General features: G+C 43.0%; 1 protein-coding gene across 3 annotated transcripts in view; it reads right to left on the bottom strand.

Annotated features, from left to right (window-relative positions):
- Positions 1–16,082, bottom strand: part of FRMD3 (FERM domain containing 3) — a 218,490-nt gene that overhangs the window by 42,278 nt on the left and 160,130 nt on the right. For all 3 annotated transcript variants that reach the window (XM_084899384.1, XM_084899385.1, XM_084899383.1), the window contains exons 7-10: positions 11,920–12,007; positions 9,501–9,589; positions 6,831–6,894; positions 5,139–5,227 (exon numbers count right to left, since the gene is read on the bottom strand). In XM_084899384.1, the coding sequence (XP_084755510.1) occupies positions 5,139–5,227; positions 6,831–6,894; positions 9,501–9,589; positions 11,920–12,007 (330 nt within the window). The remainder of the gene's footprint in view (positions 1–5,138; positions 5,228–6,830; positions 6,895–9,500; positions 9,590–11,919; positions 12,008–16,082) is intronic.

Here is a 16,082-nt window from a genome sequence, read left to right as displayed (position 1 = left end):
TTGCAGAGAAACTGCATCCCTGTCTGCGCAGGATGAGGGGAGGGTAGAATGTGTTGGCCTTTTTCTGGCAGCTGGTGGCCCTGGGTGATTATTGGTGTCACTTGATTTGCTCAGAGACACCCTCCCAAGAGCACTACCGCCAACCTTCTTCCACAAATGCCCAGGTGGCTCCCGATAATGTTTGGGTTGTGTATCTGAGAGCTTGAGCAACACAAACTCACTGGGAGCTGGGAGACACAGACAGTAGGATGGAAGGATGAGGATGCAGAAAGAGAAACTTGGACTGTCTCAGACCTGCTGGGAGGGATACAAACACTGTTCCTAGGCCCCATGACTACAGTCCCACTCAGTGGGTCAGAAGAGGGGCCGGCAGTTTGCATTGCCATCAAACACCCTAGGCCATGCCAAGGCTACCCATTGGCATTTAAGAACCTCTGAGTTCCCACATTGTCCTTAAATGACCCAAGAGGTGGTATTTTACTTGGAAGAGCAGAGGCCCAGCTTTCTACCTGCTTCTGGTCTTGTGACCCAAATCAAGCTAAGTCTTTCCGAGTCCCAGTTTTCCCCAAATATTTTTAAAGGGCGGGGGGGAGGTATTGTAAACCTAATTCATAGAATTCTGAAGAGGATAAAATGAGATTAAATTATTTGAAAGCACCTACCATGCAACCTGCTCACTATACATGGGTGGGTAAAAGTAGGCTTATAGTTGTGAGTGCACAAAACACAGTTTATTCTTGTATTATTTTCCATACAAACAACTGTAAACCTACTTTTGCCCCACCCTGTATAATTGTTTCTGTCCCTCTCTGCCTCCCACCTACCTCCCTGTCTCTCTAATATCACCTCAAACCCTCTCCATTGACTTCTCACTATGAAGCTACCAAAGCCAATTCTCTAAATCACAGAAGTTCCTGGGAGCCGTGTCAAACACCCCGGAAGCTAGAGAAAGCGCCTTCATGCTCTGACTCTGGCTGATGTGTCCAGCGCTCTGCCTCCCAGGCTCTCACGTCAATAAGCCCAGAGCCAAAGTCTTCTTCCCACCGAAGGCACTGCCAAGTAGCAGTTCTCTCGCCTCCAGCCTTCTTACCCACCTGCCTTCTCCCACTTCTGCCTCCACCTTCCTATGAAACCCCAGCATAGAAGCATTGACTCTTCTCAAACATCTGACCTCACAGAGCAGTCCAGACCATCCCCAGTTTACCTGACTTGACAAGAACTGTGAGTTCAAATGGTGGCCTGGTCATGACTTAACATTTCAGCTGTTACAGCTCTTCACCACCCCCGTCCCCAGATCTGCCAGGGCAGCCACAGGTCCCAGAGACCCATGGCCCTGGGGATTTGCCAGCCCAGCCCTGCATTTTAAATGGTGTAATGGATGTGAGATGCACCATGCACGTGGACATTGCCTGGAGCATGCAGTGTTTGCTACATGTTGGCATCATATGGTACACGCAGAGCAGCCCTGCAGGAGCACACTGCCCTCGCCCTGCCTCTAACTTTTCTCCTCTGGCACCTGCTGCTGCACAGGCTGGGCATGGAGGTCCAGTGCTTGGGAGACAATGGGCAGAGCCCTAAGAGACCTCCTCTAGAATTAATAATACAATTTCCCATTTTTACATGGTTTACAACTTCTGGAGTAACCATAACAATAACAACATGTTATTATTGAGCACCTACTATGGACTGTGCACCATCCAAAGCACCTTAAACATATTAATTTATTTTGTGCCACAGCTCTCTCCTAGGAGGAAACAATCTACATTTCTACAGGATGAAATTGAGGCACAGACAGGTTGTCACTTAACTATGGTCACATGACAGAAGCAGGAGAAACCAGGTTGCAAAACCAAGTCTCCCTGTATTTTTTAAATAATGCTTTAGCCATGCAGGTTCTCAGACTTCAAGGGGCATCAGAACCACCTGGCAGGCTTCAGAAAACACTAGTTTCAGATTCCATAAGTCTAAGTGGAGCCCAGGAATGCATTTCTAACACTACTTTGAGAATCACTCCATTTGAGCCCTTAACCCTTGATTGCATGTTTGTACCTCGTGGGAAATTTTTATCACTACCATCTAGACCCCTCACCCATTTCTGAATTTTTCAAATAACAGTTTTATCAAGATATAATTCACATACCATAAGGTTTACCCTTTTAGATTGTACACTTCAGTGGTGTTCAGTATAATTCACAAAGCTAATGACTCATCAAGAAATACTTTCATCACCCCAAAAAGAATTGTCCCATATCCACAGGCAATCACTCCATTTCCCTTCCACGCCAATCACTTCCCGTTTCCCTTCCATGCCAGCACAGTGCATTGCACAAAGCACCTAGAAAACACATGGCATAAAGGAAGCTCTGAAATGTGACTAAGTCTGTGTCAGGGATCCCGTGTAGTTTGAAGCAGGAGGGAAAGTCAGAGTTTCTGCTTCTGGGCTCTGTTCCCAGCAGCAGAGCCCAGAGCCAGGGCTTTCAAACCTCATCGGTGGCCCCTGGCCAGCGGACAATGAGCAGCGCATTCATGAGGTGAAAGCACACTTGGGAATTCTTGGCCATCGGGCCTCCCTCTTCCCATGGCAAGTGAAGTGGAAAGGAGGGTCAAACACTCCAATCCAGGAAACAAGATCAGGGCATTGCTCTGCCAGCCAAAACCATTAAAGCATAATGCCGGTGGGGCAGGCTGGAAGCGGGGCCAGGACTTCTGCCCGGGAAGGGGATGGTGCTATGGAGGAAGTAGGTGCCCTCCCTGAGATTAACAGAATCAAACAGACTGGGCTCTGCAATCACTGGCACTTCCATTGCTAGTGGAGGGGGTAGTAGTGGTAGTCACAGCAGCTGCTATCATGTATCGATGGTTCATGTGCCTGGCAGAACCAAACACAGCAAGGCAGATATTACCTATCACACTTCACAGATGAAAAATAAAGAGGAGGCTCGAAGAGTTCAAGTGCTTTGCTCCAGGCCACACTACTAGGAAGTGACAGGGACAAGATTTAAACCCAAGAAGCCCACACTCGTTAACACCAGGCCACAGTGAGAAAAGCAAAGCAGACCCGAGTCCTGCCCCTCCCGTCTACAGATCGAAGGCTGGGCCAGAAAGGTCACACAGCTGGCTCAGAATAAGCAACATCTTTCCTTCTTCCTAAGGAACAGGGATGGCTATGGGATGACGGAGGAACAAAAGCTTCTGGGAAATCTCAGGTCAGTACAATTAGGGATTTGGAGTCCTAGTAATTGAGAGGGGCAGCCTGGCCTAACACCAGCAGAGGTGCTGATGCAAAGACTTGGTCAACTCTGCACACTGCCAGCATGCTCAGCTACACCCCGGCCACCTGAGGTATGCACAGCTGACTGGAAGTGACTTCTCTGACAAGCCTAGTTGGCCCATTCAATGGCAGAATTATAAGACAGACCTCACTGCTTGATGCCAGCTAATGACTATACCCCAACATGTGCAAAACAGATTTCCCAGACTGGGGTTTCTACTCTCCTCTCCTCTCTTTCTTCTCTATTCAGTTTTGTTTTTCTCTTTGACTACATCTAAGAACTGAATCCCTCACACAGGATAAAACAGCATGTGTGCAAAACAACCAATTAATGTCTTGAGTTATTCCTTGATAGAGATCCCATGATTGCACCAAAGGATCTTCAAGGCCGTGCTGCTTCCAATGAGGACTTTCTGACATGGCTCTAAAAGCCTATCTGCTGGGGGTTCTCTGCTACTCCCTCCCCCTCCCTTACACTTGTCTGTGGGTTAGGAGCAATCAACCCCAACTAGCATTCCTCTGGCACCTCATTCATGATGGCTGAGCTCTCTGTATCTGGCTCCAAGATCTCCTGGCCTTTCATCACCTCCCTTTCTATTTCATTCATCTATCCTCTGCTCTAGCCTTATATAACTGCTCATCCTCTGGATGCATGTCTTCCCATCTCCACCATGCTCCCTTACTTAGAATGCCCCCCCCCCAACTTAAAGAACCTTCCTTCCAATTCTTACCTCCCCCATAGTAAGACTCACCCCTCCTGGACTCCCCTCTAGCATTTTATTTGCATTTCTTTTTTAATCTGCATCATAAACTACAAATCTCCTGGCACAGGAACCATACCTTATCGATATGAACAGAACCTAGTTCATATCATCAGAGAGATCAGATCTAATGCAGATATAAAATATACCAAAAAATGTCATGATTTATATTTTTTATCCTGTTTTGGCTGTGTTTTAAGACTATCTATTAACTCCCTCATCTGTAAGAAAATATCCATTCAAAAATAATTAGCTAAATGTCTCTCAATTATTATTTGACAGGAACCAGATGATTTCATTGACAGATGAACAGAGGAGTTCCAAAAGCTTAGGCCCCAAAAACAGTTTGTCAGGTTCTCAAAAACTCATAGAGTAACTCTTAAATACAGAGTTGCTGTATGGCCCAAAATTACATTCCTAGGTATAAACCTAAGAGAACTGTCCACAGGAAAAAAAAATTACATGGATTTTTTTCCAGTTGTGAGAGTACATTCAACCCAAGCTGAGAGTAAGCCAGAAGTGCCAGAGAGTATAACTCCATCCTCCAAAGTGGCCCTCAGGTAAAATGAGTGAAGAATTGGTAGATAAACAGCACAGCATCTTTGCAGGTCAGTGGGTGAAATTTGATGTCTGCTCTGCAGTCTGCCAGAGCTCCCCTGCATAGCAGAGCCCAGCTGCCCATAGGGCGACCTGCTCAGTAGCACCCTCCTACATTGCTTGCTTTCTCACCTCCCTTTCCCACTCCCCATTGGTATGCATAGTGACCGTATCCCAGAAAAACCACTTGCACTAAACTCCTCTCAAGGTCTGTTTCTGAGCAAGAAAACCAACCAAATATAGGTTCTATTACATGTTGAATGGAAATAGCAATGACAAAACAACAAGCAACCCATAGCAATTCTATGGGAAACACCCAACATGGAGCTCAGGACTTGCCCAGGCCAACAGTGATAGGAGACACCCTGGACAATGCACCAAATTCATTATTCACTTAAATATAGTAAGAATGACTATATTAAAGGAAATGAACATGGAACTATTTGCAAAACATAAGGGGTTCCATGGGTGTTTTAAAGCCTAAAATTAAAAGAATAAAAACTACTTACTTATAAAAGGCCTGGTTCTCCACCCCACACTTCCAAAGATGTTTGCAGGCAGCTGGTGTTGAGGTATGGAATGCCAACATGGCTTTTTTCTAATTAAAAATAACAAAACCAAAAAGGGCATGTTAAACAGTTTTTCTTTATTTTCTTCTTCAAGTAGCTTGTGTATTACTATGTTCTTGAAAGTGTTGGTAAAATGGTATTATTCCCCGCTTTGCAGACATCACTAATCTGTCTAGGCCCTGTTTCTGATAGAAAGCAGCCTCACAATCTTCAAGTCTCCAGGCATTGCTTACCTCTCAATCAGGGTTGGATTTGTTAAAAAATGTATTTGCCCACCTTGTACAACTAGTGCTTGGACTGAAAACTAGGGTCAGGAGATTCTGCAAACCTCCAAATCTAGCTCTGGGCTCAGAGTTTCAGTGCTGGCCTCCTCCCAAATGTGTTCCCTGGTGAACACAACCTATGTATGGTGACTTTTTTATTTTAAGATTCATGGATCTTAAATACTTTGTTTATAAAACTCTAACCATCACTGGTTGTTACAAGCTTTGTAAGTATTATTCAGTTTCATGAATCAGTATTTTGGCAAATTACAGAGGTAGGGGGGAATCCAATTGCTAAATCTCAAATCTATCCCAGTCTATTTTTTACACAGGGGTACTCACTCAGCATTGTTTACTGACTTTATTCTTAAACTAGAGGCCCAGTGCACAAATTTGTGCATATTGAAAGGAAATTTGAAGAACTAATTTAATATCTCTATTCGCCTTTTCTATATAATAGAAGTGTCAACCAAATTTATGATTGACAATGACAGATCAAAACACATGTGTGAGATTGGTGCCAGCAAGAACTTTATATGTATCATGCATGCATGAGTCTACTTAGCCTTTTATAGATATAGAATAAACTTGCTTAATTAGACCTTTCTGATTTAGCTAAACATTTTTCATCCCAGTGAAGCACCCCAACTTCTCTTACAGGTAATTGAGAGCAACACAGCAGTAAATATCAACACGAAGCAGATTATTATTGTAGATCATGCAGGGAGAACAAAGGGTAAAATATTTAACTGCAGCAGTGTTTGACTATATTCTGCACAGTGAGAAAACCTGAAGTCATTTTCAAGGTCCACCATTTCTTACTCCTTTTCAGTTGGGTCAGTTTCTAAGCTTTCTAAATCTCTATTTTCCAGCTAATGAGAAGAAAATAGAATTCCATTTAATCTCCTATCTACCTACTCCAGGACTTCTATGAGGATCAAATGAGATGAGGCATGGGAAAATGCTTCACAGACATTTGGTTACAGTGTAAAGTGTTTCCATCTGGCTATAAAGCAAGCCATGCTGCTGGGCTGAAGAAATAACAAGGAGGCTAGTTGCTAGGGAGAGGAAGCTAGCACTGCTATGTGACATCATTACTCAGTCTGTCGGACCCTTAACGTATTATATATATATATATATATATATATATATATATATATATATATATATATATTCAAACCCAATGTTTGTTTACCTCTCAAATATTCTCAGCATATAGCTTCCATATCACCACACAAAAAAAAGTCATGATCTTTGGGGGCTATAATGCCAAAGGCATATCTTATGCTTGAATCTCTCCCATGGGCATGCACCTGCACACTCATATTCACACTCACACAATAACAGAGCTAGAAAAGCAGTATCTGACCTCCTTCTGGGTGCCAATCACATAAAATGTCTTCCCTTCAAACTTCAATTTGCAGACATCTGGCCTAAGAAAAAAAAATCTCTTTGGGTGAGAAGGCAAATAAAGTAGCAACTGACCCAGGTACCTGGTTTTCCCACAGGAGTGCGGCTGTCTCACAAATGCCAAGCAGACTGCACTGAAACAAGACATTATCTGACCATCAGTGAAGGCCCAATGAGCAGGGAAAAGCCCCGAGTGAATTATACAGCAATGTTCTTCCCAAGAGAATATCCCCAAGCAGCTCAGAACTAGTTATTCCATTTTTTACAGGTGAGCTGCACCTTACTTCCAAGGAGCTCTCGAGGTCCCACAAACTTGAACGACCCTAGCAACATGAAGGGACCAGCCCACTGTGTGAGGCGGGAAGAATGTGGTTATTTCAGATTCAGTTAATGAAATGACATGGATTCACAATACCTGTTCCCTCATCCATCTCAAAGAAGCACACACGCCACACTGTGAAATTCTCATTCCTGTTCTCCCTGTTTATAGAAGTGTATTTCATCATATATTGAGACACTTAGAATTGGGAGGACACTTTGATGAATGGGAATCTGAAGGAGCTGCTTGATTAAAATCTGCCTGAAATGTAGATCCCAGATCACCTCCTTGGTGAGAAAATATGTGCAAAGAGAAGAGAGGAATCTATTTTTTATTCCTTTGATCTCATTCTTCAGATAGTAATATAGGCCCCCCTGCTTCTCCTGGGAAGGACACATTAAGATGTTTTAATTTGGGTAGAGGATTTTCAAGGGTGACAAAATGGATGTTTAAAAAACAAAGAAAAAAACACACAAAGATTAACATGAAGAAATTTGTTTCAGTAACAATACATAACTGTTAGAAAGACATGTGCCTAGCAGAGGCTGGGAAGAATGAAGTTGGCATCAGTACCCACCAGGAGGTAGAACCCAGAAACAAATGATTGTCTTCTCAACTCTTCAATGTACAGGAAAACTGAGGTCCAAAGAAGGGAGAGTCTTGCAATAAATCTGCACTTGAGATGTGTCTAGTTCTAATTCCAGAGCTCAAGCAATTCAAAACCTATGAATTTAACATCCTAGGGTGGAAGAGAAGAAGTCCCCAGATTACCCATGCTTCCCAAAGTCAGTAGGGAACTTATTCTGGAACATTGTTGAAAGTATGAATATAGTAAAAGGCTACCACAGACAGGACAAGGAAGACAGAGAAATTGGGCACCTTAGAATGAGAGGGATGATCATGACAAAGAGCAGAAGGTGGAAGGAGAGGAGTGGGCATTAGCTGACTAATGTTGATCTAGGAGAGTTTGAAAGGAAGGGGGCACCAATAGGAGAAGGTGGGAAGGTCTACTTTATAAAGAGGTGCTAAAGAAAATTTTGAAGCCATAGAACTATGTACTGAAGTTCAGGCAATTGCAAGAGAGCATTTCCAACCCAGGACTGAGGATAGATGCCCACTGGCCCATCAAGAGGAACTTCAGATTCAAGTGCTCAAACCAAAGGAGTGAGCCTGCCACCCAGAGAGACACAGCAAGAGTGACATATCTATCAGGGACCATCAGAGAGGGAACTGAATTGAGCTGAAGATATGAACAAGACTAAGCCTTTCCAATATTCCATCACACATATAATGTTAAGCCTTCTCCACTCTTCACCAAAACCATTTTTCTCTCTGACTGGAGAGAGTGGGTGCTGCGGGTCACCTGCCCTGATCCATCCTTCCACTTATTTACTGACATAATCTAGGCTTTATTCTTCCTCAAGGTCATGTGTCCATGCAGATCCTGCTCTTCTCAGTCCCAAGCGGGTGAATCTTGATTTGACCACCTTTCTTCTGGGAAGGATTGTTTAAGTAGGCACATGCAACCCAATCTTGCCCAATGGATACACAGAAAGTCTCCTACAGGACTTCTGAAAAGGTTTTCCTTGCTTTAATAGCAGACATGTGGAAGGCTGCTCTCCTCCAGTCTTGGGTGCCTCTGTGTGAAGATGTAAAGGCCACAGTTGCACACACTGCCATGCTATTTTATGAGCCCGGAGACAAAAACTACTACTCTGTAATGGAAAAGAAGAAAATAGAAAGACCCAAGTCCTACATAATGTTGTTGAGCAGTTAAAGGATCAAGGAACTGTCCAATCTCTGTATCTTACTATGTGAGCTAATCAGTCCTCTTATTTGTAAGCCAATGAGAGCAGCCATTGCTGTTGCTCTGACCAAAAGCATTTTCACTGAAACACTGGATTACAGAAGGTAAGTCTGCAGCAGGATTCAACAGAACAGAGAAAAGTGAATGGGAGGGGCTGGATCCCGAGTTGCTCAGAGGAACTTGAACGTTTACCGGCCCTGACCTACACCTGATCAGTAAAGAAGCTACTGGTGTGGAAACAATGGACACCTTCTCTCTGGAGGCAGATACATCACAGGTCCTCTGAGTGGACACCTTAGGTGAACAAATACAATTCCCTCCTAAGACAGGGCAACTAGAATGGGTTTCATTTATAGATAGCAAATCCCTTTGTAATGAGGTTCCAAGGCAAAGAAATGAATACCAGGTACTCTATCTGACATTTAAAAAAAAAAAGTCAAAGGTGGGGAATGAAAGACAAGATTAAGAAAAATGATAAGCCAGTTTTCCAAAGAAGCACTCACCATTTTATCAAATGGATTCTCTTATTTCCCTGAAATACCACAAAGCCTGCAGCAGTGAATCCCAAAAATGTGGTTGTGCCTGTTGAATCCTGAAAAAAAGAGAAACATTTACATTGAGGAATATAATATATATATATATATATATATATATATATATATATATATATATATATATATAACCCTAATATGCAACTAGACTAAACCTGAATGACGGAACAACCAAACAACTGAACAGCCAAACAGTGGGTCACTATGACATGTGTTGACCACCAGGGGTGAGTGTGGAACATGGTGGCTATTGGCAGCAGGCAACAAAGCCTGGAACATGGCAAATGTTGGCCATGGCAGGATGATGAAACAGTAAGTGGGGGTGCCAGACCAAGGCAGGGCACCGGTTGCTGTCATAGGAGTGAGTCTCTGGTGGTTACTGAAAATTCTTTGCTCCCACGAGCCACAGTCCCACCTGGAGCTTGCTCCTGCTACCAGTGCTGGCCCCAATCACTTGGCATCATCATTGGGTGCAAGTGGTAGATGCAAGCCCTGAGGGCTTCTCCACCTCCCCCTGCTCTTGAGGGGTAATCGGGACAGCAGCTGCCACTCACACCCACTGACAGTGCCAGCCCCCCTCTCACCCACTGCTGGCACCAGCTCCACACTGTTAGCAGGTGTGAGCAGCAGTTGCAGGAGTGGGGCTGCTGGCAGACAGGGGCCCCAGGGAAAGGAGGGACACAGCAGGAGGGGCCAAGACCCACCCCTGTGCCCACTACAACCTCACAGCCCACAGTTCCTTTTAAGGTGCACACATTTTTGCACTGGGCCTCTAGTAAATGATAAGTGATATGCTTAGTCATCCTCACCCTGGGTTTATTTCAGGTTAATTCTAATGATTGTAATAATAAACTGAGTTTCTGAAATGGGATTTAAAAGAGTAGTATTTCTAAAATCTGGGTGAGGTCCAGAAATGTGTAGCTTTTCCCTGTGAGGAACAGACCCTCTGTCTCTGCAGGAACCTCCTGGGAAACTATGGATTAGCCCTAAACCACTGTGTATCTACTTCCAAATGCCTTCTGGCCCGCCTGAGTTCTCAGATCTTCCCTGAAATGTGGACAAACTGTTGTTGGTTGTCATTAGCCCCGAAACCAAAGATGGTATGAAACCAAAGCCCTGAGCATCTAATTGAGTTGATTCGATCCTACACAGGATTTCTAGCAATTTTCATATAAAGATATTTCCTACTTCACTTCCGGGAAAACTAAGCATTGATAAATAAAGGCAAAGGAACAACAAGTTTAGTTGGTCTCCAAATAATAAATAAACAGAGAGGCTCAGATTTGTGGATAAAACCTAATTCACTAAATGAAATAATCTGATTTATACCAAGACTAGGAAGAGGCATCTGGCAAATATCCTAAAATATCTGTGTGGGGAGACCATAAGATGCATGTGCCAGTATGGACAACAACCACCAGCTCTCTGCCTCAGCTACACGTTGGAATCCTCCGGAGAGCCGGGTCTGCACCCCCAAAAGATCCTGATGGAACCGGGCAGCAAGAGCTTAGGAAGCTCCCCACCTGCCTGTCATGAGAAGCCTGAGCCTAGAGCTATAGGACTATGGCACTTAACCAAATACAACTATCTGTTCCCATCTGAGTCAAGAAATGTTCTGGTAAGACTCAAAAATTACCTTTAAGAGCCTACCATACATACATGCTTAGTTTAGGATTTGGGTTAGTGCCAGGTTAATGCATACTTAGTTTAACATATGGAAACTAAAACCAAGCCTTCTCATAAAACATTTCTGGAAAATGTGTGCATGAGCATCACCTTGGGAACTTGTTTAAAAGGCTAATTCACCAGCTGCATCCCAGCGATTTTGCGTCAATGGCTCTGGGGTGGGCCCAGGTAATTCTGATACACTTGGTCTGGGTTTCATGCTTGAGGGAGAGACTGTCAAGTAATAGCAGTAAAGGGAAAGGAAAAACAAATTCTCCTGATATGAAAGTATAATTGTAAATCTTTTCTTTTGCTTTCTTAAATTTTTAAGATTGCATTCTTGCTGGCATCAGCTTTGAAAATAAATGTTAGGACCCTTTTCTTTACCCAGACTGGACTGGATAGTAAGTCCTAAATGTTGAGACTTCTCAGGGGTAAAACCATCCACTTGATAGGTGAATGAATCCATGTATGTGCATTTAGGAATTTGTGGTTACTACATAGCAATTAGAAAAATTTGTTAGAGTCCAGTGGCAAGAACCAACAGCAGGAGCCAACTACCAAAACATGTGACTGCAGACCTTCCAATTACGTATTGTGGGTTAGGCTGTGGAAATATCCTAGGAGGGGTCTGACAGGCATACACAACAATTAACTCTTTTGGGGTAAAATAATCTTTAAATATCAACCTGTGAGGGGCAGTTACCTTGCATGGGTGAGGATCCACCCCGTAGGTTTCCAAAGTGTGAGCTTTCAGGAGTAAGTTAAATTCAGCAACCGGCGGGCTCTGGCCTCTAAAATCACACACACACACAAATTAGGGAGTTAATATGTGAAGTAACAGAAACATGGAGTCCCTCCATTCCATAAAATGTGATATCCTAAACTAAATAAAGAGCAAAATCCCTGCACAAATAATCATCAGTCAGACTGATCATCATTCCTCCCCAAGAGGAGCCCTCTGCCAAGGAATCTGAGCTCTTGCTCCCTGGCTGATGGCTCCCTCATAAACCCACAAGCACTCAGAGGACACCCGTGACTGTACACTTAATCAAGGTTATCAAGTTACCAATAAGTAGGCCCTTGGAAATGCAATCTTACTATGAAATAAAACGCAGCATCTGTTCTTTCCAACTTACTTAAAAAGATTACCAGGGTAAGTGACATTCCTTCTTGCTCAGGGTAGAAAGTGGCAATCCCGTCACCCCATCAACAAGCCTAAACAGAGCCATCTGAGTAAGAAAGAACCATCAACCGTTCTACTGGAAAGCCCTGGATTTTGAAAGGAAATCTCAGCCACTAGTCCCAGCACTATCCTCCAGGGTGTACACAAGGTCTTGGCCTCAAGGGTAGAGGAGGGCTTCAAAGAGAGATGCTGTGAAAAGCCTCTTGGGGATGACTTCCATACTAGGACTGTGCAGCATTCAAGACTCTTTGGCTGACATTAATGTCCCACGTGTATCTTAGAGCATCTGAACTATTCCCCAAGGGTGAATATATAATCCTAACCACCAAGAGGAGTGTGCTATAGAAAACAACAGGGATCGTTTTTCTTTTCAAAAGGTAAAACTTAGCGATACATATAAAGTACATTTATAAAAGCAAGAGGAGAGAATGAATAACCCCCAGTTTAGCATAGTGTGCAAAAGGGAGGGAGGTGACCTGGGAGGGACACAGGGGAGACTTCAAAGCATCTGGTAACATTCCAATTCATAAGCAGAGTTAGGGTCATGGGTATTTCTCCAACTACTCTTTAAATTATTCATATATTACATACACGGTCTTATATAGTCTCTTATGTGTTATGTATTTTGCAATTATTAAATGAAACAGCTCCTGGCTTTTTAAATAAAAGAATTACTGGATGAAATATTATGTAATCTAAGAGCACACTGAACTAAACAGAATTAATCAGGATTATAAGAAATATATGTGCAGAGCTGTCTTTCATTAAACCCTACTGATCCAACCAACATATAATTGTTTCTATTACCAAGCAATATATCTTTTTTCACCTACTATTTATAAAGGAGGAATTCTTTTTTAAAAAAATATATTTTGTGTTGATTTCAGAAAGGAAGAGAGTGGAAAAGCAAGACAGAAACATCAATGATGAGAGAGAAATCGTTGACTGCTTTGGGTTTGCCTGCAGAGCTATTAAATGTTTGGCTAAGCATTTAAAAGATTTAATCTAAAAAGTCACACACAGAGAAAGGCCAACTACAAATGTTCAGAGAAGGGGGTTCAAAGCCAAAGGAGGAAAGGTGGACACCCAATAGCACTAGAAACTCTTGTGTCCCCTGCACTCACTGAGGAAGAACACAATTTAATGAGCAGGTTTTCAGGAAGATGCTAAGATCAATTAAATAGAAATGCTTTGTTTTATTCCCTCAAATCCCTCGCTGGACATTAGTTTCTGGCAAAAAGTCTGTTGGGGAATGGAAAATAATGATTTTTCTAGCCTTTAAATCTTGCATCAGGAACCGTTCTAAGGTTAATAGTGTCTCTAATGAGACATTTGGAAATAAAAACAGTGATTAGTGAAATTATTTTTTAAGAGCTAACAATTCTCTAAAGATGTGCTTCTATGATAAATTAGGTGAGATCAAGTCGTTATGTATTTAACTATACAGCTCCCTTCTTCCCATCCTGACTTTCTGCCAAAGAAGACCACTCTCTTATTGATCTGCCTTTAGCAGTCCATTACATAGAGTACAAAAACATATAGTATCCCCAAAATGAATGCAAATTATTAGTGGACATTCGTTATGGAAGGTGTGGGTTTTCCCGGGAATGACCTGCACTGTGTGGGGCCCATTTGGCAGGGAAGGGGGTGATTTGACTCCACCTGATCCATCTGGGTCTATGAGCTCCAAAATTCAACTCTTGGGTAGGAAACCAATATAATGGTCTTCTACAGCCAACTAGCATTCTCAACTTGAGTTAGGATGGCTTTTGATGCAACTTGGTTGCAACTTCAGTTCAATTTTGCTCACTTTTGACTTCAAATGTGTGAGTGATCTCAGGACTTGCCCTGTGGCAGAGCTTGGGATCTTAGCACCCAGGAGACTCCACAGAACTCTCTAAATTTCATGGCCTGTCAACTTTGTGAGCTGCAGAGCATCTCCTTTGCTCTTTAGTGTTACCCCTGGCTCTCTGCACTTGGATCTTTTCTCCTCCCTGTGGTCCTGCCCCCATCATTGGCAAGAGCTGCCCTGCCTTGGCCAAGGTCTGGAGTGTCTCAGAGGGATTTCAGTCAGCTCTCCTCTCCTGTCCAACTTCAGCACACTCCCCCTCTCCACTCAGTGAAGGCTGGGGCCAAATGGTGGTAGGAAAGTGCAACTCACTCTGTAACTGGCTTCTTCGGGATCCCAATCAGTCAAGTCAGCCCACTCCTGGCCAATTCCTCTTCCTCCCACCATGCCTCCAAAAGTGAAAGCAACTGCAGATCTCCACTCTCCTCAGAAGGATGGTCTGGATTTTAGTGCATTTGGATTTCTTTGTATCCTCAGCAATCAGATATGTTTTACAAATACCTTTTTTTTGTAGTTTATATAGTTTGTTGATGTTATCTTGGTGATGGGGAGGAGATCAATGTCTCATGTTTTTCTACCTCCTTACTAGAAGTGAGAGCCCCCAGTCTCCCATCTCTGATTTTTTACTGAGAGGAACATTATCCCTTACAAACTCCTTGAGGACCATCAGGGACCGTTTCTATGCAGAGAATTAGATAAAACACTGCAAATTGGGGCAAATGCCATGTGATGGGAAAGACAGCGATGATGCATTGAAACTTGGCAAGGACAAGACTAGCTGGAGAGCAGCAACTTAGAAAGATATCAGAGCACTCAACAGGAAAACTCCGGTTTAGGTCCAGGTCTGCTGCTTCATAATTGTGCAGCCTTGGATAAGTTAATCCCTGAGACCTCTCTTTCCTTATTGGTAAAAGAAGGTGGTTTCAAACTCAATGCCAATGGAGGCAGAAAGTGAATTGGCTAAATATGGATGATGGTGATTCAAAGAGTAAATTGTTCCTTTAAAGGGCCCTGCCTCTTAGCTCTGAGTGTGCCATGCAAAGGTCAGGGCCTAGAGTTACCAAATCAACCAGGTGCAAGTAAGCTAGAACTTAAATAAAATGATTCATTTTTAAAAGCTATTATTTGGCCCAAAAAGCATAGATCTGGTCAGGGTATAGTCCGCATAATGCAGAGGTTTTGTTGTTGGGTTTTTTGTTTTGTTTTGTTTTGTTTGTGTGTGTGTTTTTGTTTGTGTGTGTGTGTGTGTGTGTGTGTGTGTGTGTGTGTGTGTGTAATATATTTTACTGATTTTTTACAGAAAGAAAGAGAGAGGAATAGAGAGTTAGAAACATCGGTGAGAATCATCAATCAGCTGCCTCTTGCACACCCCCTACTGGGGATGTGTCCACAACCAAGGTACATGCCTTTGACTGGAATGGAACCTGGTACCTTTCAGTCCTCGGGCTGATGCTCTATCCACTGAGCCAAACCGGTTTTGGCAGGGATTTAGTTTTTACAGGAGAAGTATTCAATGCCAAATCGCTGTCTTCACATTCCTAATAAGGGTGTTATACCAAGTAACAACAGAGAATGGAAATGGATTTGATAACCTACCAGGGAGACAGATTCTGAGAGATTTAAGAAGGAAAAGGACAAGGGGAGGGGGAGAGGGGTGGTAGAAAGATGATAGAGGAAAGCACATGTTAAGAAAGATTAGAGCTATAAAATAACCTGACATTTCCCCTCTTCCTTTTATACAATAAACACTCTTCTCAAAACTGCACAAAAACATTTCCTAAGGAGGCCCTTGTGATCCATTCATTAGAAGCATAGGTGGAAAAAATTTATCATA

Source organism: Pipistrellus hanaki (genome assembly GCF_964339955.1).
Source record: "Pipistrellus hanaki genome assembly, chromosome: 11".
NCBI lineage: Eukaryota > Metazoa > Chordata > Mammalia > Chiroptera > Vespertilionidae > Pipistrellus > Pipistrellus hanaki.
The sequence above is the reverse complement of the archived record's forward strand: the minus strand, read 5'-3'. Positions and strand labels throughout refer to the sequence as shown.